The 27,967-nt window shown below is 41.7% G+C and overlaps 3 protein-coding genes across 4 annotated transcripts; 1 reads left to right on the top strand and 2 right to left on the bottom strand.

Moving 5' to 3' along the window:
* Positions 1-26: 26 nt before the first annotated feature.
* On the bottom strand, positions 27-6,158 carry mrpl27 (mitochondrial ribosomal protein L27). The gene is made up of 4 exons (XM_003217276.4): positions 6,024-6,158; positions 4,278-4,400; positions 2,160-2,227; positions 27-460 (listed from the first exon to the last, which is right to left on the bottom strand). Exons 1-4 carry the CDS (start codon positions 6,085-6,087, stop codon positions 254-256), a joined length of 462 nt encoding a protein of 153 aa, XP_003217324.3. The 5' UTR covers positions 6,088-6,158; the 3' UTR covers positions 27-253.
* Positions 6,151-17,730, top strand: eme1 (essential meiotic structure-specific endonuclease 1). Its single transcript, XM_008104506.3, has 9 exons — positions 6,151-6,276; positions 7,672-8,524; positions 8,608-8,735; positions 9,934-10,023; positions 10,659-10,771; positions 11,296-11,434; positions 13,559-13,674; positions 15,483-15,672; positions 16,538-17,730. Exons 2-9 carry the CDS (start codon positions 7,720-7,722, stop codon positions 16,712-16,714), a joined length of 1,758 nt encoding a protein of 585 aa, XP_008102713.1. The 5' UTR covers positions 6,151-6,276; positions 7,672-7,719; the 3' UTR covers positions 16,715-17,730.
* Positions 17,567-27,967, bottom strand: lrrc59 (leucine rich repeat containing 59). 2 transcript variants are annotated; one of them, XM_008104504.2, is made up of 9 exons: positions 27,861-27,938; positions 26,604-26,700; positions 25,700-25,865; positions 24,354-24,413; positions 23,377-23,535; positions 22,665-22,769; positions 22,146-22,218; positions 19,732-19,893; positions 17,567-18,622 (listed from the first exon to the last, which is right to left on the bottom strand). In XM_008104504.2, exons 3-9 carry the CDS (start codon positions 25,802-25,804, stop codon positions 18,381-18,383), a joined length of 906 nt encoding a protein of 301 aa, XP_008102711.2. In that variant the 5' UTR covers positions 25,805-25,865; positions 26,604-26,700; positions 27,861-27,938; the 3' UTR covers positions 17,567-18,380. The 2 variants fall into 2 exon arrangements, with proteins under 2 accessions (XP_008102711.2, XP_003217326.2); XM_003217278.4 differs by lacking the exon at positions 26,604-26,700 and having other exon boundaries at positions 27,861-27,967.

Genomic DNA, 27,967 nt, shown 5'->3' with positions numbered 1-27,967 from the left:
GCCCATTAACTATGGCAGCATTGCCCTTGTATTTTAGAAAACATTTATTTCATTGGGGTTGTCAGATATATAAATATACATCCTTTACAATGCAGAAATCTCTCTTGACAGTCTGGTAAAGATGCCGAGACTACTTCAGCTATGGCTCAAGTTACAGTAGGTAACAACCAAGTCACTCAGAAGGACAGAACTGATGGGTGCTGGGGGTCAGATTCCTCTGAGCAAGTTCTTGGCTGGTATCTTCTGGACAGTCTTACAGCATGTTGACCAACTTAAAGCTCCCCACCTCAACTGTGGGGACTACATTGATGAATGTTTTATACAGTACAGCTCCTCTAGGTAACTGGACGATAATGTCTTTGCTTTCCTGGCGACGGGGATGTGGCACATAGACTTCCTTGGTGTATCGCACAATCCCATCTTCAAGTGCATACAGCCACTTGTTGCGGCCCATCCCCACCTGACAGGGTGAAAGGGGGCAGTTGTTATAAAGGGGGAAACTTAACATCTAGAACAGCTTATATGGATAATGTCCAAATGCCTAAGATCAGCACCTTGGCTCTCCCCCCCCCCTTTTTTTTTTTTTAACAGATAGAAGCTAAACCCTAGACCAGTGGTGCACATCCTATGGCCCTCCAAGTCCCAGAAGCCCTAGCCAGCTTTCCAAATGGTCAAGGATTCTGGGAGCTGGTCCAAAACATTTGGAGATTCACAGGTTGTGTGCCACTGCCTTAGAATGTACCTGGTTTCATATCCCTGAGGTGCCTGGAACTAAATGTACCCATTGACAGCCCTTCATCCTCATAGAAGACCATGGTGCCATGAGTGTTACTAAATACTAGTGTTTCCTGCCCACTCCCTTGCTCTTTTCTTGTCAGGGAATATCTCCTCTTCTCCTGCACTTGTGTAGCATTGAAAACGGACATCTCTCCTTCAACTGCACTGCTAAGGGGCAGGAAGAAAACACTCTCATGATCTGCAGCAAAGCTTTCTGGATTCCAGTCTTGACAGCAGTAAAAACCAAACTCATTTCTCCCTTCCCCTTCCAAATCTAGGCTGTTGGAATCCTGGACTCATAATTTTTCATCTGATTGTACAGTACTTGCATATTTAGGTCATCCAAGTGTGTGTGGTTCACAGGATAGATTCAAGCACTACATGCTTATTGTAATGCACATTGTATGTGGATGGCCAAAAAATCTACACATTAACTAATTTTATGGAGCCCCTGGTGGCACAATGGGTTAAACCCTTGTGCCGACAGGACTGACTGAAAGGTCAGCAGTTCGAATCCGGGAATTGGGGTGAGCTCCTGTCTCTCAGCTCCAGCTCCCCATGCGGGGGCATGAGAGAAGCCTCCCACAGGATGGTAAAACATCCAGGCATCTCCTGAGTAACGTCCTTGCAGATGGCCAATTCTCTCACATCAGAAATGACTCGCAATTTCTCAAATCGCAATTTCTCCTGACATGAAAAAAACTGCTTTTATCACATCTTTGGTGAACTGAATTAATTTGAACCTCATTTATTTTGGGAGAAGTCAAGAAGGTTGGATACATCAGGCCCAATATAGATCTATATGAACGGGCACACTTGTTTTCTTTCGTTTTCTTTAACTGTAAAAATATTTGCAAGTTGCTGTGGAACAACAGCAAACAGAACACCCCTTTCTCTCTAAATCACCTCACAACAGGAATGTGTCCTTTATGCTGTGAAATACAATCACTCTCTTGCTGACCTGCTTAAATGCAACTGTTATCCAGGTTCCTATCCAGGCCAAGATCTGAGATACTGTTTCCATTATTCCCCACTCTAATTCAGATAGATGTGTTCAAAGTCAGATTTCATTTAATCTGTGGTGCAACCCTTTTCACACTAACAAAAGGCTGCTAGGGAACCGGTTTCAATTCTTTTCTGGCTAATATAACAAGTTCTCAACCAACTTTAGGACAAGGCATAGGAGGCTACCCTTGCTCTGGGGTAAGATAAAGGATCTTGAAAGATGAGAGAATAAACAATAAGGGGGTTAATTGAAACTCCACACCTAAGAGAACCTTTAGATAGTGAAGGACAACAAAAGCTTTGATAAAAGAGACAGTACAGGATTAAGTGTGGATTGTTGGAAAACATGTTCATTGTGGAGAGGAAAAAAAACTTACATGAGCCCCTGGGTGCCAGCGAATCACTCGCTGTGTTGCTAGTATGTTGCCTGCATGAACAAACTGTCCTGCAAACAAGGAGGACAAAGGAATAAACACCCATAACCAATCAACATTCCCTCGTACATGCAAGCAAAACAGGAAAGGCTCCAGAAGAAAAACTCCCACAGCCTCCTTCCTTATGAAGAAAAGTCAACTATAGCTGACTTAAGACCAAGCAACTTGGAAATTCATTACTCCTTTCTAAAACATCAAGTCAGAAATTTACTTCTCTGAACTTCAGATTTGCAGGCCTCGCTGGATAGTATTACGACAAGTAGTGTGGGAAAAGCATGGCCGGAATTATTCTCTTCTTCACAGTGTCTTGGACTTAAGCCCTAACTCACAGCCTAACATATTTTCTGTTATTAAATACAAAAAATATATAATTTATTGCAGGTCTGACACTTGGTGCTGTTGCCTCACTGAACTACAAATTGTATGATCCCATATCATTGTGCCATGGCAGTTAAAGTAGCGTCAACCTGTATTAATTCTACAGTGTAGATGCAGCCTTAGTCACACTACTGTTTGACATTCTGTAAATCTCAAGGTTCCCCTGAGCATGCTAAAACGTCCCTCTTCTCAATGGCCCTATGTTGGCCACAAAGCTACCTACATTCAACAGCTGGATCTGATAGCACTATGTAACACAATGTTTGTTCCTAGGGTCTAAATGTAATTTTAATTGGCTCTATTAAGTTATGTATGTATGTATTTGTGTCTTTTATGTTAGCTGCTCCAAGTCCCCTATGTGGAGAGGGGACAGGATACAAATAAAGTTTACCATTATCATAAAAACATCGAAAAGTTTATTAAACTGCAGAAACTTTGCTTTTGTGGGACATCCTGCAGCACATTTTGCTATAGTATTTCAGTGAATATCACAGCGAGTCTCAACCAATTTAACATAGTTTGTGGCAGCCACAAAAACAAAGTTTCTGGAGTATAATAACTACTTTCAAAGTAAGTAACACACAATTACACAGGAAATCACTTTCAAACCAGGAAGATATTTTTTTCTAATTTTGTTACATAGTGTAGTAGAGGAATACTACAAAACATGAGCAAGGCCTGTCTTTCCCAGAGGCAGGTGTGCTTCTCTCATCTCAGAGGCAGGCGAGTGGATAGCCCCTGGAAGGACTATTTTGATTATATGCTTTGTGCTGTTCCTGCATGACAAGGGGTTCGACTGGATGGGCCTTGTGGGCTCTTCTAATTTTATAATTCTAAAACAAGGTTGACAATTATAATAGGTCTCAGGATTAATTTTCTGCTTTTGGGACTTTCCAGCTGAAAAAAACCTAGGGTGGTCACAAGCAGGTGGTTTTGAAACAGGACGTCTTGAATGTCACCATGGCAGGATGACTCTGCTGCCTGTTTAAAAGCCTTCAAGAGAGATTATCGAGTTGCAAGGGCCATTAAGTGCAGCCCCTAATCCAGCGGTTCTCCACCTGGGGTCACCAGATGTTTTGGCTTTCAACTCCCAGAAATCCTAAAAGCTGGTAAACTGGCTGGGATTTCTGGGAGTTGTAGACCAAAACACCTGGGGACCCACAGTTTGAGAACCACTGCCCTAATCAGTGCAGGATCTCTAACAAGATCAGTGGGTCCCCAGGTGTTTTGCCCTACAACTCCCAGAAATCCCAGCCAGTTTACCAGCTGTTAGGATTTCTGCGAGTTGAAGGCCAAAAACATGTGGGGACCCCAGGTTGAGAACCACTGTCCTAGGCAATACATCGTACAGTCATTTCACATCGTTCAGCCAGGCATGGGCAAACTTGGGCCTCCAGGTGTTTTTGACTTCAACTCCCACAATTCCTAACAGCCCACTGGCTGTTAGGAATTGTGGGAGTTGAAGTCCAAAACACCTGGAGGCCCAAGTTTGCCCATGCCTAACTTAGTTGATCCAGGCTCTCTCTTGTTTATAAATCCTGAATTATGTCCCAAAGAGAAGTAAGATTAATACAGACCCAGGCTGTAATGAACAGAACTATGCAGTGTAGCCAGAATCCTGCATTGGGCTAATGTGATTCTCCGCCTCCTGGGAAGCACTTGAAAATGGAGCCAGTGACTTACCATCCATTTTTTTGAAGCCATAGCGTTTCCCAGGACTTTTTCCACCAAGATTTTTGGAGCTGCCTCCAGTCTTTTTGGATGCAAACCTCACTGCCACTGCATTCAGTGGAGAAACGGGCAACACTGTGTCAGAAATACAGAGAGTCATGAAACTGTCCCAAACTGGCAAATATGTATAATGATGTATAATCTCCTTAACAGCAAACATTGAAAAATAAAAATATTCTCAGAAAGTTGAGAACAAAGCTATGGCCAATGAAATGGTGAAGAGTGCAAACCAGCAGTTCCTAGTTCGAATGTCAACAAGATAATGAGCTCTCTGCAAGACAACTGATCTAGATAATGGCTATTTAATGGCTTGAGTATAGGCTAGGCATGGGCAAACTTTGGCCCTCCGTCTGTTAGAAATTGTGGGAGTTGGAGACCAAAACACCTGGAGGGCCGCGGTTTGCCCATGCCTAGTATATGTGATAAACATATTCATACAATGTATTGTCAAAGGCTTTCATGGCTGGAATCACTGGGCCCACTAGGCGAGTGGGGTTTATATCTGTGGAAATTCCAGTGTGGGAGAAGAAGCTCTTGTCTGTTTGAGGCATGTGTGAATGGTGCAATTGATCACCTTGATTAGCATTTAATGGCCTTGCAAATTCAAAGCCTGGCTGCTTCCTGCCTGGGGAATTCTTTGTTGGGAAGTGTTTGCTGGCCCTGAGTGTTTCCTGTCTGGAATTCCTCTGTTTTCTGAGTGGTGTTATTTATTGTCCTGACGTTTTTAAATACTGGTGGCCAGATTTTGTTCGTTTTCATGGTTTCCTTCTTTCTGTTGAAATTGTCTACATGCTTGCGGATTTCAATGGCTTCTAGCATGAAGACAATTTCATCAGAAAGGAGGAAACCATGGAAAAGGCCAAAATCTGGCTACCAGTATTTAAAAAACTCTAAAATCAGGACAGCAAATAAGGAAGAACACTCAGAAAAGAGGAATTCCAGACAGGAAAAAAAAATCAGGACCAGATAACACCTTCCAACAAAGGATTCCCTCAGACAGGAAGCAGCCAGACTTTGAAGCTGCAAGGCTATTCAATGCTAATCAAGGTGGTCAGCCGCAATATTCATACTTGCCTCTGACAAGAGTTCTTTCTCCCACCCTGGACCTTCCACAGATATATAAACCCCACCTGTCCAGTTTCCAACACACCTCACAACCTCTGAGGATGCCTGCCATAGATGCGGGCAAAACGTCAGGAGAGAATGCTTCTGGAACATATTGGCCATTCAGCCCGGAAAACTCACAGCAAACCATACTCATACAAACAACTACTGGCCTTTATATCACACTATGTAACACGATTTTTGTTCCTGGGTTATAAATATCATTTCCTAATTGGTTCTATCATAAAAAGATGGGGCAGGCCTGGGCAAACTTGGGCCCTCCCTCCAGGAGTCTTGGACTTCAGCTCCCAGTAGTCCTAACAGGCTAGGAATTGTGGGAGCTGAAGTCCAAAACACCTGGAGGGAGGGCCGAAGATTGCCCACGCCTGAAATGCCCCAAGGGGCCTCTCCGCTGGAGAACGGGGCAGCCTGGCCCCGCGGGAACTGCCGAGGTTCGGTGCGATGGGATCCTGGGAGGCCCCCGCACTCAAGACCTTGTAGAACGAACGGCAAGCCCCGTGATGCCACAGCCTTGAGCCAAGCCCATTCCGGCGCAGTGCAGTCCCTTCCTTCCTTCCCCTCCGCCCGACTCACGCTGCCCGCCGGCGGCTGGGCTCGAGGGCAAGAAGGACAACCGCCCCAGCAGCTGCAGCGCCATCCCGCCTTCCCCTCCTCCGAAAGGCGGCCCGTTTCGCAATTGACGCGCTTCCGGATCCGCAGGGTTTGTGGGTGTGCTCCTGGCCGGTGGGTTGGAAGGAAGTGATGCTTGCTGGTGGGCGGGAGGCATGAGGCGTGCTCTGCGGCTGCAAGCGCCAAACCCAGGGAGAGAAGAGCCTGCTTCTCATGAGTGAGTTTGGCTTCTCTTCCTTTGTGTGTGTGTTTGTATGAATGTCTATATTTGCGTGTGTGTGCATACACACGCAAATATACAGTAGAGTCTCACTTATCCAACGTAAACAGGCCAGCAGAACGTTGGATAAGCAAATATGTTGGATAATAAGGAGAGATTAAGGAAAAGCCTATAAAACATCAAATTAGGTTATGATTTTACAAACTAAGCACCAAAACATCATGTTATACAACAAATTTGACAGAAAAAGTAGTTCAATAGACAATAATGCTATGTAGTAATTACTGTATTTACGAATTTAGCACCAAAATATCACAATGTATTAAAAACATTGACTACAAAAATGCGTTGGATAATCCAGAACGTTGGATAAGCGAGTGTTGGATAAGTGAGACTCTACTGTATATGTATACTCGTGCACACATATACACCAATTATTGTGTGTGTATGTGTTTTCGCATGCATAGAACCAAACACATGCAAACTTGTGTGTGTAGGTAAAGGTAAAGGTTTCCCCTGATGTTAAGTCCAGTCATGTCTGACTCTGGGGGTTGGTGCTCATCTCCATTTCTAAGCCGAAAAGCTGGCGTTGTCCGTAGACACATCCAAGGTCATGTGGCCAGCATGACTGCATAGAGCGCCGTTACCTTCCTGCCGGAGCGGTACCTATTGATCTACTCACATTGGCATGTTTTCGAACTGCTAGGTTGGCAGAAGCTGGAGCAACAGCGGGTGCTCACTCCGCTCCCAGGATTTGAACCTGCAACCTTTCGGTCTGCAAGTTCAGCAGCTCAGCGCTTCAACAAACTGTGCCAGTGCCACCGGGGCTCGTTCTTGTGTGTGTACATATGTATATAATCACATACATACATACACATACGTACATACAAACAGATATATAGATGTCGAAGGCTTTCATGGCCAGAATCACTGGATTGCTGTGAGTTTTCAGGGCTGTATGGCCGTGTTCCAGAAGCATTCTCTCCTGATGTTTTGCCCACATCCATCGTAGCTGAGGATGCCTGCTATAGATGTGTGTGAAACGACAGGAGAGAATGCTTCTGGAACATGGCCATACAGCCTGAAAAACTCACAGCAACCTACTATTGTCTTCACTTTCATGCAGTTCCTATAATGTCCCAGGGCCAGAAAATTGGCCCCTAAAGTAGTGGTTCTCAACCTATGGGTCCTCAGGTGTTTTGGCCTACATGCAACTTCCAGAAATCCCAGCCAGTTTACCCGCTGTTAGGATTTCTGGGAGTTGAAGGCCAAAACATCTGGGGACTCACAGGTTGAGAACCACTGCTCTAAAGGAAAAGTAGCCCACAACAGGAATGAGAGTGGAAAAGATTCCACATTATTGAATTACACCATTGTGCTTCCTTTCATTAGATGTGCCCCATTTCCTGGAGCCTCCCGTGATGAACAGGGGTGAGCACAATGTTCCCAGAGCTGGGCAACAGTGAGAGTGACAGTGAAGAGCTGCCATCTTTCCCATTCCTAAGCCAGCAGCCGTCTGCCATCAAAGCTGCCATCCAGCCTCCTGCAGATGAGGAGGTGGTTGTACTCTCCAGCTCAGACTCTGAGGCTTCCCCTGCTCTTCCTCCCACATGGAAAAAGCCCTGTGGTCCCCAAGCGCTCACCTTGGCTGCCCCTCACCAGGACGTGATGGCAGAGATCAGCAGTGAGAGCGAAGAGGAGATGGAGATCATCCCCTTGGCTGAAAGGCTCAAGAGGAAGCTTTTGGCCACCAAACTATCTACAGCAGGAAGTTCATTTACTAGGATCCTAGAACGGAACACCGAAGACCCGGCTGGCGGCAACAGGCTCTGTCCCAGCCATGAGGAAGAGGAGAAGCCACGTCCGAGAAGGCCAGAAACCCAGAAGAGAACTACAGCTGGTACTTGGGAGGTATCAGACAGCGATCCAGAACCAGCTTTACGAGAACCTACGAAACAGCCTTTGTTCCAGCTTCCAGGTTGTAGTTCTGGCTCGTCAGTGCAAAATGTCAGCCAACAGGTGACAGAAATAAGCCTGCAACCCTACTCCCATCAGGCCAATACGATTTGTAGCCAGGAGGCACTTGAGCAAGCCCACCAGGCTGCTTTGCACAAGAGAAAGGAGCGAGCTGCTCAGAAGGTGCTGAAGGAGCAAGAGCGGGAGAAGAAGAAGGCCTTAGCAGACCTCTGGAAAGCCCAGAGACCAGAACAGTGCCTGAAGCACATTCAAGTTGTCTTAGATCCAGGTATGGTCCTCTCTTTCACTCATGGCTTTGCTAGGACTAAAAGGCCATCTTCCCATTCCTGCTGATCGTTCTCCCCATCTTAGGTCTGTTGCAGGTTGAAGGGGGTGGGCAGGTGCTGACCACACTGCAGGCCATGGAGTGTACCTGCGTAATTGAGAGCCAAAGCGTTCCCTGCAGTCTCACCTGGAGAAGAAAGACCAGGCTGGCTCAGGTATGGGAGCACATTTCCTAGAAGACTTTCTTCTTGCTCTCTGTTTCCAGCACTGATAGTAGAGTGGCATGCGCTTACCCTGTAGCAGATTTGTCTCCCCCACCCACCTCTCTCTTTGGGTCTTTATTGCATGCATAAAACTGTCCATTTGGACAAACAATCCCATTCACTAGAATCTCATGAGGTTTTGCCTTTAAAGAAGAGGACTGAGATCTCTTATCAGATTCGTATACTATTTTCCATCAAAATAGGAAATATGTGGTATCCCAAATGTTACCAAACTGCAGCTTTAATGATCTTTTACAAATTACTGTGCTGTCTAGGATTGATGGGAGTTGTAGTCCATCAACTTCCAGAGACCCACACATTCCCCACTGATGTGGCAAGGATTCCATCTGTAGGAACTAGCTACACAACAACTTACTTAGTTGATAACTAACGACAGACCTCACTTAGCATAGTTCCCAGCACTGCCATTTTGTGTCCCAAATGCAAATATCACATCAATAGGAGACAGATTTTTTACACCCTGTATGCCCTGGTTTAAACACTTCTGTGTTCCATCTTCTGGTGGCGCAATGGGCTAAACCATTGGGCCAGCTGGGCTGCTGACCTGAAGCTTGGATTGTTGACCCAAAGGTTGCCGGTTCAAATCTGTGAGACGAGGTGAGCTCCCGCAAGCTCTTGGGCCAGCTGGGCTGCTGACCTGAAGCTTGGGTTGTTGACCCAAAGGTTGCCGGTTCAAATCTGTGAGACGAGGTGAGCTCCCGCAAGCTCTAGTTTGTGGAGACATGAGAGAAACCTCCCAGCAGGATCGTAACACATCCGGGTGTTGCCTGAGCAACATCTCTGTAGACAGCCAATTCTCTCACATCAGAAGTGACTTGACAGTATGTTCACAAGACACTTCTGTCATGATTTTAAAAAATCTCTTGGAGAAACAGACAAGCTCTGTAGTTAGGGGTAAGTTAGTGTCAAAAAGTGGACTTGTCCAGATAGATAGATAGATAGATAGATAGATAGATAGATAGATAGATAGATAGATAGATAGATAGATAACTTGGAAGAATGTTCTTTTCCCTATGCATGTCCTGGGAGCTCATAGCAGTGGATACATCCCTCGTTTCTTCTTTTTGTCCATAATCATAGTTTATTTTTTTCTTCCTGCTGTCTTGCAATCACATTACTGTATCTGAAGGCTGAAGAAGAGAGTCTGACAGAAGAATCCAACCTTCTAGTTCTGGTGCCACTAGAAGAGTTTCTCGCTATGATTCAAAACTGTAAGCAGGTAATGTTGTAAATGCTGATATCTAGCACTTGCAGGGGGGCTATGTATATAGCTTAAAACCACATGCTCACTTCTTTCTCTGTATGTGTTTATATATGTGTGTTTATATAAAACTCTGTTGTGAGTGTATAGCAGAATGGAAATCGTGCAATCCTCCAGAGATCTTGGACTGTATATCCCAGCATTCCTCAACACCGGCTATGCAGACTGGGCTACTGGGAGTTGCAGGCCAACAATTTCTGGAAAGTAGCATGACTCCTAACCTTGGTTTATAGTGGAAAGATTGACATATTGTGAATGTGTTGTTTAATTCTGAGAAGGTGATGTATAAATAAACCTGAAACTTCAGCCCTACATGTGAGATGATGATGATGATGATGATAATAATTTGTTACCTGCCTCTCCTTATGGCTCAAGGCAGGGTACAACACAGTCAAAACACATCAATATAAAATACATACAACAAATACATGTACCAGAACATATCCCTACAAAATACATATACCAAAACACATGGTTCAAAGATAATCGCTAAAAAATTGGTGCTCTAATGCAATCAGTCAGACTATAGAGTTTTGTATTGGCCTTGGTACATAGTGTTCGTTTTCTACAGTTTGACTTTTTCCCTTCCCCAGGTCAGCATGGAAAGACCCACTCAGACTCTGCAGACATTTGTGGCTAATATCCTACAGAAAAACTCTGGGAAAACTCTGGCATTGGCTGTAGTAGAACTAGAAAAATACTTCAGGTTGGAAATTTTAATTTTTACTACTGAAATTGTCCTGAAGTGTTTTCACTGAGATCTCTTAAGGAGGTTGCTTCCAGTTTTCCTTATAAATGATTACTTGTACAAAGGTGAAAAAAGCCAAATCTAGCTTTGGAGAGACTCAAATCGGTTAGCTTTTTTTGTACAGCACGGATACCTGTGTGGTAGCTGGGATGAGGAGAGTGCACTAGGCCTTTGGTATGAGCTGGGGTTTGATTCTAGGATCCCTTGTGGATATCAAAATCTATAGATTATATACACTAGTATAGCAAAATGCTGTCCGTTATATAAAATGACAAAATAAAGGGCTACTATTTCAATATTTTCAAGCTATGGATGGTTGAATCCATGGATACGGAACCTAAGAATACAGAGAGCATACTGTTCAGAGAGCCTGTTGTAGACCGCATTCTGTGGATAACTTTATATTCAGTCATTGTAACCACACGTCCCGTTGCCCACCTGCTGGGCATACAAAGGAATTAATCCATTCTTTGTCTTCCCAGTTCTCACAAACCCAAGGGCCTGAAGAAAGTGAAGCAAGCAGTGCAGAGTGGCAGTGAAACACAGGAGCTAGGCAAGCAAAGGAACTGGAGAGGAAAAGCAAACTCTGCTCTGGAGTTATCTAGAGTCGATGTGGAAGAAGTGAGTTTGGAAGTAGTTTGGGGTGCTCATGGTGGTGCCTCTGTTTGATGAGTGTCTCAGGCATTGTTCACATTCTGGAGAAAATATCACCAGCTGCTGGACCTCAGTCTTCACAGGAGGCCAATAGGAATGATTGGACTGCTGTAGCTTCTACTCCTGCAAAGGTGGAAGCCAGGATGGGCAGAAAGTGACGTTTCTTTTAGCAAAGTCTTTATGCCCATCCAGCCCAGACTTTAATCCCTATTCTATCCAGATGGAAGATTTTAATTACACTGACAATGAGAGGATGGAAAAGGAGGGTTGAAGACATACAGACTTTTGATATTGGATTGCAGCAGCATGTCTGCAGAAATAATGCAATGAATTCAGCTTGAGTTGGGAAAGAAGAGATTTCACTCTAGCTCAATATTTCTCAACCTGGGGGTCAAGACTCCCAAATGTCATGGTGTATTTTCCCCAAACTCCACCAGTGTTTAAATTTGGGCATATTGAGTATTCGTGTCAAGTTTGGTCCAGATCCATCATTGTTTGGAGTCCACAGTGCTCTCTGGATGTAGGTGAACTGCAACTCCCAAACTCAAGGTCAATGCCCACCAAACCCTTCCAACAATATTTTCTGTTGATCATGGGAGTTCTGTGTGCCAGGTTTGGTTCAATTCCATCGTTGGCGGAGTTCACAATACTATTTGATGGCAGGTGAACTATGAATCCCAGCAACTTCAACTCCCAAATGTCAAGGTCTATTTTCCCCAAACTCCACCAGTGATCAGTTGAGCGTATCCGGTATTTGTGCCAAATTTGGTGAATGAAAATACATCCTGCATATCAGATATTTACATTACGATTCATAGGTAAAGGTAAAGGTTTCCCCTGACGTTAAGTCCAGTCGTGTCTGACTCTGGGGGTTGGTGCTCATCTCCATTTCTAAGCCAAAGAGCCGGCGTTGTCCATAGACACCTCCAAGGTCATTTGGCTGGCATGACTGCATGGAACGCTGTTACCTTCCCGCTGGAGCGGTACCTATTGATCTACTCACATTTGCATGTTTTCGAACTGCTAGGTTGGCAGAAGCTGGAGCTAACAACGGGCGCTCACTGCTCTCCCTGGATTTGAACCTGGGACCTTTCGGTCTGCAAGTTCAGCAGCTCAGCGCTTTAACACACTGAGCCACCGGAGACTCAATTCATAACAGTAGCAAAATTACCGTTCTGAAGTAGCAACGAAAATAATGTTATGGTTGGGGGTCACCACAACATGAGGAACTGTATTAAGGGGTTGCAGCATTAGGAAAGGTGAGAACCACTGCTCTAGCTGATCCTGTTGTAGCCATGCGTGTCTGCCCGAAACAAGCAAAGTAAACAAAAGCTGCTTCCATTAACATGTATTATAAACACAAAAGAGAAAAGAGCAGATAATCCTGCCTCACCAGTTACCACCTAGCAAGTTAAAAAGCATAAATTTAGACATTTGACCAATAAGGATGGAAACATTGGTAAGGAAAAAAATCATCCTTGCATGCTTTTGAAAGAAGTCCTCAGGTTATCTCTAGAAATTTCAGGTTTTTTAAAAACTTATGTAAGGTTATCTGAACTGGTTGTGCTTATTGTTTGTTTTGATAAAATGTTTCCTGAAACATGTTGAACTGCTCTTCTTTTTTGTAGTGTAGTAACCTATCTCTATATATGCTTTTTATATTACTTCTGCCTCTGGGACCAATTTGCCTGTTAAAAAATTATTGTATATCAGTACATTTGCTTCTTAACTGTAGTTACGAATTGAACAGTTGAAGCTTGTAATGCTTACACATATGTACTGTATATTTGCAGTTGAACTGCAGGTTAACAGGATATTTACAGGTACTGTATTTACTTGCAGCAATGATTAAAATTTTGTATGCAGGAGTATAAAAGAAGCCTCAGCACTACAAAAACCTATGATGGATTAAGACTCAATGTGCAAGTGCTAGGTTGCTCACCCTTGCACTTTTGATATTGTGTCTAAAACAAGGGGCATAGCAAAAGCAGTACAACTGCACCAAAGTGGTCTGTGGTGCTTTGAGTAGTAGTGGTGTCTCCTGCTTCAAAGGCGAACTTCATCACGCATTGTCTGTCTTTGCTTTTACAGGCCTTGGTGGATCTGCAACTTCGCACAGGTGTCCAAGTCCAGATGCTAGAGAGCTGGAAGGAGTTTGCTGATTTTGCCAGTATGTTTACCAAGGCTGTGGCTGAAGCACCATTCAAGTGAGTGAGCAAATTGGCTGTAGCCTTCTAGCAGCACTTCTCATGGATACCATAGGTTGTTGGGTGTTGTTCTGAGTTTATGCTGTTGTTTTATATGCTATTGGTTTTACTTTTTGTATTGTACTCTGTGTTTATTTTATGTGTTGTTTTCAGCACTTTGTGCCACATGTAAGCCACCCCGAGTCCCTTCAGGGAGATGGAGGTGGGGTACAAAAATAAAGTTATTATTATTATTAACACCTCAAGGGCTGAATTTTGGCCATTTTGCTGGTGATATCATCCTGAGAGTCAGCATAGTACAGTGACTTGCTTATTAGACTAGGATTCTGGGAGGCCAGGGTCAAAATCCACACTTATAGATACCCACTGGGAGATCTTGGACAAATTGCATCTTTCAGCCTCAGAGCAAGGCAATGGTAAACCTCCCCTGAACAAATCTTGCCAAGAACTCTGTGATGGATCATCTTACAATTGTTTTATTTCAGAAATTACTTGAAGGCACACAACAGCCAGGAAACTTTCCAGTCCAACCAATGTCATTATTTCCAAATGAAATAGAAATACTAATCTTTGAAGTTGGGCCTGATTACTATTCGTAGGGAAGTTTCTGAGAGACCAAAGGAGTTTTCACATTTGGTGGGTTTTACAATGATAGGATTTCCTGAGAGGAACCTCCACAGCAAATGGCAAGGAAGGGATTTCTAGAGAAGAAACTCTCACATTTGTTGAGCTAAGGGTTGGAGAACCCCACATTGGGTGGCGGCTGCAGGATTGCCTGTGGGGAGAACCCTACAAGTGCACACAGGAACTTCTATTCATCACATCTGTTCTGCATACTTAAGACACAGATATTCCCTTCAGATATTTTAGGGAAGAATTTGGTGGCAATCAATTTCTTGTCGGATGACAATTCGATCTATATGGTCATGCTAAATTAACTTTATGGGTGAATGCTAAATTGAGGGTTGCAAGACAGTGAGTTGGGATTTATATTGAATCGAATGATAAATCCTTGTAAACAATTTGTGCTAATGATCAGTTAGAGATACACTATCTAAAGCATTTAAAATTACAATGACCCTCAGCTCTATTTTATCCACCCTTCTTGTGCAGGAAGCATTACCTTCTCAGAGAAACCAACCAATTTGCCAGTGTTCATTGGAAAGTAGTAAATTTGATGTTCATGAAGTTTGAATTAAGCAGAAAACAGAGTTAGATTATTTTGCACATGGTTCAGCAAAACTTGATATTTAAGGTGTAATGGTCACCTTCACCTTATGTTCTTCAGCAAGGAAATGTTTACTCAAATTCAATGTTGCCTACATAATACAGATAGCACATTCCTGTATCATATGATATGGGTGTGTTCGTGGATATACATTTTTGGTTGGCTGTATTAGTGTATTTATTTCTTACTGGAAAAATCTTTTGACATTTCCAGAAACACATTTTTCTTTATTCTATTGTGTTTAAACTCCCTTGTGACATAGAATTCAAGATCAAAGTGAACAGTTCTTGTGTGCTCTCCATGTTGGCAAAACACTCATATTCCAAGGATGGAAACATAAATATTTGAACTCAGAGTTCAAAAGACTTGACTTCTTTGGCTACTCATGATGTTGTCTTCAAGAAAAACGTGCTTTTTGGAAGTATGGTCAGCTTATATTAATAATGCATTTGCTTAGCCCTTATTCATAACCTGTGCAAAACTCCTTTTTGTTTTCTTCTATTTGTAGTCTCACTGAAGAGTTAAGTGTAGTACATTTCTCACTTCATCCTGCTGTGTTTCTCCTTTGGATCTTTTGCAGAAGAGAACGCGACAAAACCAGCTTCTCCTTTTGCCTTGAGGGGGATTGGATTTCAGGTATCAAAGTAGACCGCTCTGGGAAAGGGCTGCTCCAAGTTTGGAGGAAGCAGATCCAGCAGTTCAGCCGGGTCAGTTTAGAAGTGGCAAGTGCTATTGTGGCCCAGTACCCCTCTCCAATGTTGCTGATGAAGGTAAAATAGTCTCCCTATGCTGTTTTCTGGGTTAAGAACCGTCTAGAGACAGACAGCAACCCAACATTACTGGGTTCTTGGGGAAAGATTTCAGTTTACACACACAAAAAACCCCCCAAATACTGGAGAGTGAATCAATTCAAGATCATAAATCTGTGTTGTTTTATTATTATACAGTGTTTACTCAATACCCACAATTCCTGCTGTCCGGAAGGATAAATTCCATGTGCTGTTGGAAGTTGCTTGTACAATAGACATTTTAGTCCAATCTGTATTTACTTAGAAATCAGTCCCATTATGTTTAATGTTAGCTTACACCCAGGAAAGTATGCACTGGACTGTGGCCTGTGTCTTTTAATATAAATGTTAGGGTCACATAAGTCCAAAATGACTTGAAGGCACACAATAGCCTCATCTGTTGGTGCCATTTAACTTATATTTCAATGGTATATACATAGTTTTAGTCAATTCCCTGGCAACTTGCAAAGGAAGTGTAACGGAGCTGGGGAAAAAAACATTGTTTCTCAGCTAGGAGTTAAAATTGGCTTTTTTAATTTCTTTCTCTGCCATCTATGCCTAGTCTTTAATGTGTAGATTGCAAAATGCTAAGGAATGTATCTGTGGTTGGTCTGTCAACTTGAACACAGAAACTCTGTACCTAAATGGATATGGTGAGATGTTATGTAGGCTATTAGTAGGCTGAAGATCATTTAAAAGAATTGTGATTCAAAACAGCCAGGGGCTGAGGGGAGGATTTATATGGGATTTATTTGACTGTAGTTAAGTATATTGGGTAATTGTGCATGTTGAACATGGTGCATACCTTCTTTTTGGCATATAAACCTTATGTCTGTGTTGCATTCAGGCCTATCAGCAGTGCTCTTCTGAACAAGAGCGATACAACCTTCTGCGGGACATACCTGTCCGCCGGGGTGATGGTGTCACGGCCACTACGAGGCGAGTGGGTCCAGACCTCTCAAAACGGATTTACCTGCAGATGACTTCCCATAATCCTGATCTTTCCCTGGATGTTACTGGATGATCTTAAACTCTGGGTTTAAGTAGAAATTGATCAAGCTATTTTTTCATTTGGAGACTACATAAATTATGGGAAATGCTCCTGAAAAATGCATTAGGGCTTAGAGCCTTACAAAGGAGAACTATTCATCCTTTCTGCACATTCTAAAAGCATTTTAAAAATTAAAATTATCTCCAGTTTCTGAACACAAATACACTGATTACCAATCTATCTACCACTGCTCACTATAGTCATATGTGCTTAAATATCTGAAGAATTCTTTTTTATTACCATCATAAATCTCATTGAATGCACCAACATGGAAGCAGAATATTCTTCTTTCCTCTCAAAGCTCATAAATCTTTAAGAATATGAAGCCACCTTCAAAGCACAACAATTATATATAATTGAGAGGTGTGAAAATACTTCAAGACACAAGTATTTAATAAATACTATTTACTGAAGGAAAGTTATTCAGAATTACAGCTTATAACAAAACTTTCCCACCATCAAATAGTGCCAGAAATTTGTGGTAAGGGACAAGACTATATTTTAATGAGATTAGAAATTAAGACATCTCTCCCAATGAACATTTTTTGCACAATCCCTCCTTGTCATGCCTTATAGTGCCTAAATCTGAGTAAATGTAACTATATAAAACACACTTCGTGATTAAGTTTGCATGGTAAACAAAGGCTTCAATGGTAGGCCATTGCAGTATTCTGTTAGAAGAAAATATACAGTATATACATTTGTGGTCAATAAAACAAGAATAGCAGGTACAAACCGGGCATCACAGTTGAGTCTTGTCACTAGGGGAAAGCAAAACTGCCTGCTTAATCTCATATAGTCAGAAAAAACACCCAAAGCCAGTAATTTTTTAAAATATGTAATGACTTACTCTCTTTAATGTGACAATTATCAAGAAATAGCACTTTGGCGCATGGACAGAACTGTATCCAGATTGTAAGCATACAAAATGTAAAAATATATTTTACTTTTTTAAAATGACATTAATAAAACAATGCATTTATTCCTAATTTTTGTGGTGCAGAATTCACAAGCCCTTGGCGGCACACTTCCTGGTTAGTACAGCAAAGATACAATGAGGCAAGTGTACAGAAAGATCACATTTTAACAGATGTGGATGTATACAGAGTTGTGCACTTCCGCAATAGGGTTGTTTAGTTAGTAGCTACAGTATATAAAAGACATCCACCCACAGATCAGACATAAAGCTGATGAGCATTAAATATGAAATATTAGCCAGCATGTTATTAGCTTCATTCTCCACTGGGTAATTTAGCCATCCTAGCATAGAATTAATTCCCCAAATCAATATGGATTTCCTGTAGCAATAACATTCAAAAACTAAATATAAAGGCTTCTTAAGATGACAAAATGGAGCCAAGCTGTTAAGAATATGGGACTTGCTCTAGAGACCCAAAACCTGCGTTTTGCAGACTCTCCGCTATGGGGAAGGAAAATTAAGACGTTTGCCTTGGGAATAGAAAGTGGGGAAGGAAAAGATACTAGCAGATATTCTGCTCAGTTCTATGTAGGCCACCAAAGCTGAATGATCTGTCAGCAATTTTCATCAGAGCTCAATTCCATAGGAATCCTAGCTGTTCTGATGTAAAATCAGCAGGAGACACTGTCTAAGGAATAGTCCTCCAAAGCTGAAGCAGTGTTATTGCTGTGAGTTTGGCTGTAGGACGTTCTGAAGCATTTCACGACTTCGTAAAAGGGTCAGTGTATCTTCATAGAGCATATTGACACTAATACAGACAGGTTGGTGCCGCAGCTCTGTAACCCTGCAAACAGCCAATGTACTCAAGGCACCTAAGAGCAGGAGCAGCAGTATCTTCAATAAGACTCTGGACCAAGAGCGTTTGTGTTGGGGCGGATGTGATGGACGGGAAGTTGAGGACTCTATTAGAATTAAAAACAGACAAGAATGAGATTAAAAGGATTAGAATTACTGTTCTAATAATATGGTACTCAGCAGCCCAATTTTACCCACATAAAGTTCTGTAAAAGTCAACTGCAGGGAGTCTCCTCCATTTAAACAAAACCAATGTTAAAGCTATTAAAATCATGTAGAACATGGTGTTCACATGATTCAGATTCCCCTTCCCAAATATAAACAGGATGAACAGGCTTAATTTGTAAAAAACAAATGGAATTAATTTAGGTAACAAAATTCCTCAGAAAGATGCTATTCCAAACTAAATCTTCAAAAGTTACTTAAGAATGATGGGATGTTCTTATTAGATAACCTGATTGATTTCATTAATTTAATGGGAAATTTTTCTAACTCTCAGTTTCCAGGATGTGGAGGCACTGTACAGTAATACCTTGATTTAAGAGTTTAATTCATTCTGTAACCAAGCCCTTAACTCAAAATGCTCTTATCTCAAAGTGAATTTTCCCATTGAAATACTGTTAATCCATTTCAGCCCCCCAAAAACCACACGAATTTTTGTTATATGTTTTTAAATAAAAATACTAGTATACACCAACGTCTCCTGTCCTGGAAATTTTGGGAGGAGAATGAAGGTTGTTTTTTTTTGGTGTTTCTTTTTCAGAGTCTAATGGCTTCAGAAATTATTCCAAAGTATGAACAAAAATAAATGAGAATTATACCACAAGCCACTACTTTTAATGTTATAGGTGGACCTTTTGTGACCCAGAACAAGCTGTAGGTTCTAGGAGGTAAAGATTCCCATTTATGATTTACCAGGAAATGTGTGTGTGTGTAATATCTGGACGCAAATATGAAGTGTTAACTGCTTCTGTTCTGATACTTGTTTAAAAATCAAATTTTATTTCACTAAACATCCAGAAAATTCTATGCTAGTGATATATGTTAAGAAAAGGGATTATACTACTGCAGTCTTTTAGTAATAACCTCCTCCTCCCTCACAATAAGGGAAGGTAAACTTTAAATAATATTGTTTGCATTGCCTATGTCCTTTTCTCGCTCACAAACATATTTGCATGCACTCACACACAGCCACTTGGACAGTTTTAACTCGTACCCGTTTCTTTCTTTGGTTGTTTCGTCATTTCCTCTTTTGCAAGTCTCAGGGCATCATATTCCCTTCTTCGGCGTTCTTTTTCTTCAGCTTTCTCCCGCTTACGAAGTTCCCTCTCTTGGGCTTCTCTTGCTTGCCGATCTGCTTCACGTTTCTTCTCCAGCTCTGAGTTTCAGCACAAACAGAAAGCATCCATTCACTTTAAAAAGCATTCACATGTGTCAGATTAAGATGTGACACTGGTTTGTCGGCTGAACTGAAAGAATAAATGTGTACCACTGCTATGGCAATAGTTTCTTTCCATATTTGATTACTAAAGCATTCATTCCAAATTCTACTTTTGTTAGGACTGTCCTTGTATGCAATCAGATTTATTTTACTGACTTAAAAATATAGATTCTATGATAAAATTAGTTGCAAATTGTTTACATATTACATATCACATAACTAAGGAGCTGCAGTGGCACAATGGGTTAAACTCTTGTGCTGGCTGGATTACTGACCTGAAGGTTGGCAGTTCGAATCCACGAGACAGGGTGAGCTCCTGTCTGTCAGCTCTAGCTTCCCATGCAGGGACATGAAAGAAGCCCCCTGCAGGATGGTAACACATTGGGGCATCCCCTGGGCAACGTCTTTGAAGACGGCCGATTCTCTCACACCAGAAGCAACTTGCCTCAATTCGCTCCTGACACTATAAAAAAAATCACATAACTGAATGGGATTATAAACTAGCATCTTCTTTAATGAGTAATTTCAGAAGTTTGTGTCTGAATGACAAGACAGGCAGCCTCAACTTCAAGGAAAACCAACTTTCAAGCCTTGGCAGGTGTCAGATGAGTTAAGAATGTGTTGTGGTTTTTCACTTGAAAAAAATGTGGAAATGAGGCCATGTTGCATGGTCTCATCCTTAATCTGATAGGGCATTGCCTCATCATGATGCTAAGAGATGCTTCCAGGACAGGGATATCACATATTGTACAATGTCCCAATTCAGTTGCACCCTTTATACAAGTCTGAGTAGGAACACAACTGAATTTCAAAGTACTGATTCATGTGATAATAATGCTGAGAGCTGTCACAGAATTAAAAAATAAAATGATTCAGCTTCATAGCACAACAAATCCAGTGAGAGGATATGGAGAATGAAATAGCAAAGACTGTGGCTTATGATCTCACTTAGAGAAAACCACATGAATTGCCCTCAAGGACAGAAATATATCACCTATGTCTGGTGTCAATGTAGATATTTATGAAGGATTTTAATTTTAGAGAATGTGAGTGATTTTAATTATTATTCTCCTTCACTTCTGGGATGTTGAAGATGGTTTAATAATGCTTAACTCACATAAAACAACTAACATTGGGCACATCTTTGGTAACAAGTTTTAAAATAAGAGAAAACTGCCCTCCATTGCTTTCACTAATTTGAATATTCAGGCTGCCTGAAATGGGATGGGACGCCATCCCATCTCTTTTCAGAGGGAAGAACATTTTCAAGTGTCGAGTCTGCCCTAATGATACCACTTCAGGCACATAGCCTATTATCGATTGATACCACTCAAAAATAACAACCCAACTTTTTATACCAGGGGTTCTCAAACTTCAGTTGCAAAGCCCTTTTTGAAGCAAAAGTTTCTCGTGGAGTCCCAAGAAATAATAAAATATATGATATATATAGTGTGTTTGTGTGTGTGTATGGCATGAGAAAACTTTTTAACACATTGTGTTTTAAAAATTGACAGATGGGCCAAGCCAGTGGCAGATAGATGGAGTGTGTGTGAACTAACTGAAAACAAATGGGCAAATCCCTATGCACATATCTCATTTGTAGTACAAAAAAGGAAAGAAAGAACAATACAATATTTAAAATAACGAACAATTTTAAGCAACATAAACTTAACTGTATTTCAGTGGAAGACCCCAGGGGCCATCCAGTCCAATCCCTTTCTGTCATGCAGGAAAAGCACAATCAAAGCACCCCCTGAGCAGTGGAAAAGGAATAGGGATTTGGAAGCAAGGATAACAAGGGGGAAATAATCTGGGCAGTGAGGAAAAATGGCTTTTGGGGCAGGCAGGGGGAGGGGAGGAGCGGGAAAGAGAAGGGAAAGCTTGAGGGGGAGGGGAGGATCGTGGAGCCCTTCAGTATGCTTCATGGAGCCCTTGGAACACATTTTGAGAACCACTTCTTTATACTAAAAATATAAGTGATGTTGCAATTTTGCTACTTTATACAAGCCTGACATGTGAGAAAGCATGAATTTTGATCCCATTTCCCAGACTGATAAGGAAAAAGTCAGTAGCATCTCTCATCCATTTTTACTTATTAACAATCAGAGGCAACAATCAATTTTTAAACTCTGTAAACAAAGAGCAAGTGAAGTCGTATACATCAGAAAGGGATGGATGACTAAACCTACCTCGCTCTGCCTGTAGCTTCCGTTGCCTCTCACGATCTAATTCAGACTGAATGGTCCTCATATGCTGCAGTACCTTGAGGTTCAAATCAATTAAATGACATTAGTTTTTGTCTTTTTATTCTTTTTCTTTTTTAAGAGAGATAGATTAAATTGCTAATGCGTATTGACGTGAATCTGCCCAAAGCAACTGATTGAGTACAGGGCCCACTGCTGTAATGTACTGTAATCATTTTAATGTGGCCGAAAAGCAAGCTTAAAACAAAACCACAGCTCTACAGTCTTCATAAAGATGCTTGTTCATAATAGCAAATATCCCTAGAGCTGGAGCAAATCACATTTAAGCCATATAAAAATAGTATTTATAGTAAAATGGAATTCAGTTCATGTTTTGAAAGATTACAATTTATACTGAGCTTTGACAGGTCTAAAAATCCAGAACAAGAAATATCAACAGCTTCTAATTAATCAGAACAACAAAAGGAAAAGGAGCCAGACAAGACAAATAGAAAGATCCCTTACTCTGATGGCAGCTTGCTTACACTCTTTTTCATCTAAGCAATCTCCAGCAACCTTTGCTAGCATAGGATCTAAGGGGTTGTCTTTCAGATCCAGCCACTTCAGATTCTGGAGGAGGAAAATATAGACAAAATTAGCGCAAGTCAGTTGCAAGAATTTTCAGTTTCCCTACTTGGAAGCATTGGACTTGACATTAGAATTACTAGAAGGCCCATGATCCTGAGTAAACATGAACATTACATAGAGATACAGTGCAGATGCACTCATATTTTCTAAACAATGCCTATGGTTTATAACAAACTACTGCTTTTGTAATTTACTTCTTTCAGCTACACACTTTTAAAATGTCAACATCCATATTACTATTTGGGAGACTTCAACACAAGGGCAAAATGGTAAGTTAGCTGTACTTTTGGGAGCTAATAGGATTTTATGAAGGAAGTAGCCTTTAAAACAGGTGGGAAAATTCTTGACCTGCAGGCCATATTTTTGTGACATACAAAGAGGGAGGGGATCATACTGACATCATAAAAAGGCGAGGAAATAGGTACGGTTGAGGAATAAATTTTCTGCACAGTATCTTTCCTGTTAGTGGAAGGAAGGCATTTTTAGCACACCTGCAGTTGAGAAATAAATTTTTACTAAAATTTCAAGTATATACTGCTCCAATCCCATAGTCTTACTTCATTTAAGGATTAGACATGGAAAGGATTACCTTGAGTTGGGCAAAACTGACTGGCAAAGTTACTAATCGATTGTTCAGCAGATCCAGATGTTGCAAGTTGACCAAGCGACCAAAGTCTGAAGGCAGTTGCTGAAGCTGATTTTTACTTAAGTCCAGTTTCACGAGATGGGTCAAACTACAGAAGTCAGACTAAAAACCAAACCAAACAAAAAATCCAACCCATTATCTTAACAAAAATGGATGCAAGCAGCTTGCAACTCTATTCATGCCTACCTAAAAGCAAGTCCCTCTAAAACCAGTAAGAGAAACTTTTCAGATAAATGCAAACAACATGGTACTGTTGAAGAACTAAGCATTAACAGGATGATAGTAAGATGATGTGCATAGCCTTTCTGAAGAAATTTGAGAAATTAAAAACATATGCCCACTCATAGTAGACCTGTAAATAGAGAAACAGATCTACAAAAGTCCAGTAAGAGAAAAGTCATAGCTTAATAATCACATAAATCCTATGGCTCCTTGAGAGGATCTGTGTTCCCTAAATGATTTTTTCCTTACATATCAATAGTGGATGACTTAAAACCCAAAGCTACAGTTCACTGATATATTTATTCATCCGGTTTGAAAATATCTGCCATTATGGCATATCTTTCCTCTCTGAAATATCAGCTGCATTTCTGTCTCTCATTATGAGCCAGTATTTGATACTGGACTTTTAAGGACTGTGCCATTTGAATAAAGCAGTACATCTACTCCAAGTTTTATTCTGAACTTTACATTAGCAATCTGTACTGCTGATTCTTGTTCCCAAAACTGGCTCAACATCTTTGACAGCTCTTTGGAGGTTCAGACTAAAACATGGAGTGGAATCTCCATCCCGCTAACATGGTAAACACCAGCAGCCACTGCCCAGAGAATGATCTCTACCACTGTTATTATTACAGTTACTGTACTTATGATCACGTCTATATGAGTCATCTCTACAAAGCAAAAATGTTGCAACTTACAGGTAATGCTGTAAGATTGTTACAAGACAAATCCAAAATAGTTGCCTTTGGAAGTCCTGCCTGCAAAGAAACAAACAAAATTAACAGTACAATCTGTAAACATTAGTTACATTTTGTCCTCTGGGGCTTATCCCTGACTACATGTAATTCAGATTGTAAACCAGTTATATCAATGGTATATTGTTCATTCCAGTGAAAATTTGAAATTAGACTATAGTAACATATCTATGACCTTTGTCCTATGTATGGAATATTCAGAATTCTATGTTTGCAAAATTGGTTAAGTTTTCCACAGACATGGACATTTTCAAATTATCATTAAATATCTTAGGGAAAAGGCTAAAAGCTAAGTTCGTTTTCTTATTCGTTTTTCTAAAATCTAGATAATACAGTCATCCTTCCAGATTTGTAGGCTTAACTGTTGTGGATCTGACTGTTCACAGATTTATTTAATATGTTCTCTCTAGGAACTTCTAGGAGCATAATATCAACTTCTGCTGGAATTTGACCAAAGTAATTTTGGAAAATCTCAAGATTTCTGGAGAGATATTATTTCAGGTAAAAAAAAAAAAACCATTTTCCCACTTTCACACTATTCTGGATTCTTAACCCAGGCATGGGCAAACTTTGGCCTTCCAGGTGTTTTGGACTTCAACTCCCACAATTCCTAACAGCCTACCAGCTGTTAGGAATTGAGGAAGTTAAAGTCCAAAACACCTGGAAGGCCAAAGTTTGCTCATGCCTGTGAAAGTGGAGGGCCTACTGTATTCTTCAGAATTGTACCTTCCTCAAAGCAGAGACAATTTACCATACATTCCAGTGTACAAGTTGACCTCATGTTGACCACAAGTATGAGGATAAAAAGTATGGATTTTTGTATGACCTGAGAATAAGTTGATAGCCATTTCCACAGAGAGAAGAAAGCAACAGCACCACCTCAGGGAGCCAGATGCCGCTGCCCACTGCCGCCACCATTTCCCCTCCCAAGGATTCAAAAGGTGGAAAGTGGTGCCATGATGAAAAAAGCAGAAGGGGTTCTCCAAGGAGTGACTAAGTTCTTACCTCCTGCCACTCTGTGGACAGTTTTTATTTATAAGCATTAAGGCACAGTACTTACAGTGACCTGTGTCTAAATTGACCCAGACTTCTGGGGTTAGTATTTTGGCTAAAATTATACCTTCAGAATGAAATCAATGCATATTGCAAAAATTGGTTTAAGACTCTGATGAGGGAAAGAGCCAACTGACTTCCTGCTACATATCATAAATAGTTCAAAAGCAAATACAATCATATAGCCTTTACACTGTTTTTAGTATTCTATAGCCAAAACAAAAACATATACTAACCAGCTCTTTAACTGGCACTTCATTCAGGTCACACAAACTGAGGTCCAACTCATTGCCCTCTAGTTTATCCTTTAGGTTCACCCCTTTTCCTCCAGATCTGGACATAGTCTTTAATAAACCAAAACCAGTCTTCCAACTAACTTGTTGAATGAATATTCTTGAGTTCCTAAGGAGAAAGATGATGGATGAACACTTATGAGAAAAGCAAGCACCACTAAACATAGAAGGATTTACTTCTATAGTGTCCAGCCATAGTGTCCAGCACTGCTTCTTAAACTGTGGGTACCAACCACAAATAGAGTCATTTTAGCTCAATATTGGGTCCCCCAAAAATGGCAACAGTAAAAGGTTTCTGAATACCACTCATTTACACAAATCTGTGTGTAATAACATGTAGTGAAGTCTACAGAAAATGCTCCAGCTGTACACCACAAAAAGGGAAAATCAGCCAGTTTAACAAGCCTTAAAATGATGATTTATTATTAGTAAATGCTTCATTTTATATACTTATATACCTGGTGTAACATAAACATTTTTAGGAGAGAAAGGGCTCTCTTGTAGAAAAACTTTAAAGAAGCAGCTTCAAGCAATACCCCTATTCTCCATAATGAACAAATAGGTCAAAATTATGTTATTTTTACTCGAGTACCATGTGCCACTGTAAAGTAAAGGTAAAGGTTTCTCTCTGAAAGTAAGTATAGTTGTGTCCGACTCTAGGTGGTGGTGCTCATTTCTATTTCTAAGCCGAAGAGTTGGTGTTGTCCATAGACGCCTCCATGTGGCCAGCATGACTGCACAGAGTGCTGTTACCTTCCTGCCAGAGTGGTACCTATTGATTTGCTCACATTTGCATGTTTACGAACTGCTAGGTTGGCAGAAGCTGAGGTTAACAGTGGGAGCTCACCCTGCTCTACAGATTCGAACCACCAGCCTTTTGGTCAGCAAGTTCAGCAGCTCAGTGGTTTAATCCGCTGTGCCACCGGGGGCTCCACTGTATCATACTGTAACAACAACAACAACAACAACAACAACAACAACAACAGCTTTTATTATCCGCTCCTCCTTGTGACTCAAGGTGGGGTACAACATCATTAAGACAAATAGATAAAACTATCTTAAAATACAAGTTAAATGCAGGTTAAAATTAACAAGCTAAAATTGACTGGGTAGGCCTGCCAAAAGAGATGGGCCTTGAGTTGTCTCTGAAATTCTGATTTACTGCCTCATCACACTAGAGCATGAATTTACTTTAAATCCAGTTTCTGCCTCCTGCAGAATTCTGGGGTTTGTAGGTGAGGCCTAAGGCTCTAGTGTGATGAGATCCTTAGCTGTCGGATCTGTAGGAGTGCCCTTGGTGACCAGATGAGTAGTGGCTTCCTCCCTCATGGCCACCATCCTCAAGCTCAGAGGCTTTCTTTCCCACCATGAAGGGGAGACAAGCAATGGGGAGAAGTGGTAGGTGCTCTACACAGCTGAATAAAACCCCTCATTATCTGCTTTGAGCTGGGATATAAAGTGGAATCAGATAACCCAGTTCAAAGCAGATATTGTGGATTATTCTGCCTTGATATTCTGGGTTATATGGCTGTGTGGAAGGGGTCTATGGGAGCGTTTCCCTTGGGAGCCGATGCAGCCCCATCGGCCTGTCCTGGGCTTTTCAAATTCTCGGCCACTCTAACTTGGGCATCTGAGAAGTTGGACAGGCACAGAGGGGGGCGGGGGGCTGGTCAATGGATGCATCCACAATCTACTAGGAGACTCGTCTCTAAGCAGATGGTGCAGGTGCCCCAACCCAACTCCTGCCTCTTTGCAGGAGCCTGACACCCAAAAGGCTAGCAGGGACATTTCTTGCTGTCACTGCAGCGCCACGTCAGTGAACCTTGGCCCCGAGGGTGAGTCTATACCAGACCTGGGCAAAGTCGGGCCCTCCTCCCTCCAGGTGTTTTGGACTCCAACACCCACCATTCCTAACAGCCCCAGGCCCCTTCCTTTTCCCCCTCAGCCGCTAAAGCTTACGGGGGGGGGGGGGGAGGAAAGGGCCTGAGGCTGTTAGGAATGGTGAGTGTTGGAGTCCAAGACACCTGGAGAGGGGGGGGGGGTCCAGGTTTGCCCAGGCCTGGCGTAGAAGCCCCCCGCGCGCCGCCCTCTCGCGCTCACTCACCACCCTCACGCCGCGGCCAGTGCCAGCCACTTCCGCACCTTCCTCCGCTCAGAGGGGAACCAGAGAGAGGGAAAGCGAGCGCGCCTCCCGGAAGTCCCGGAAAGAAT

The sequence above is a fragment of the Anolis carolinensis genome, chromosome 2 (assembly GCF_035594765.1).
Source record: "Anolis carolinensis isolate JA03-04 chromosome 2, rAnoCar3.1.pri, whole genome shotgun sequence".
Classification (NCBI taxonomy): Eukaryota; Metazoa; Chordata; class Lepidosauria; order Squamata; family Dactyloidae; genus Anolis; species Anolis carolinensis.
Note: the sequence above shows the minus strand (reverse complement) of the source record. Positions and strands in the feature narration are given on the sequence as shown.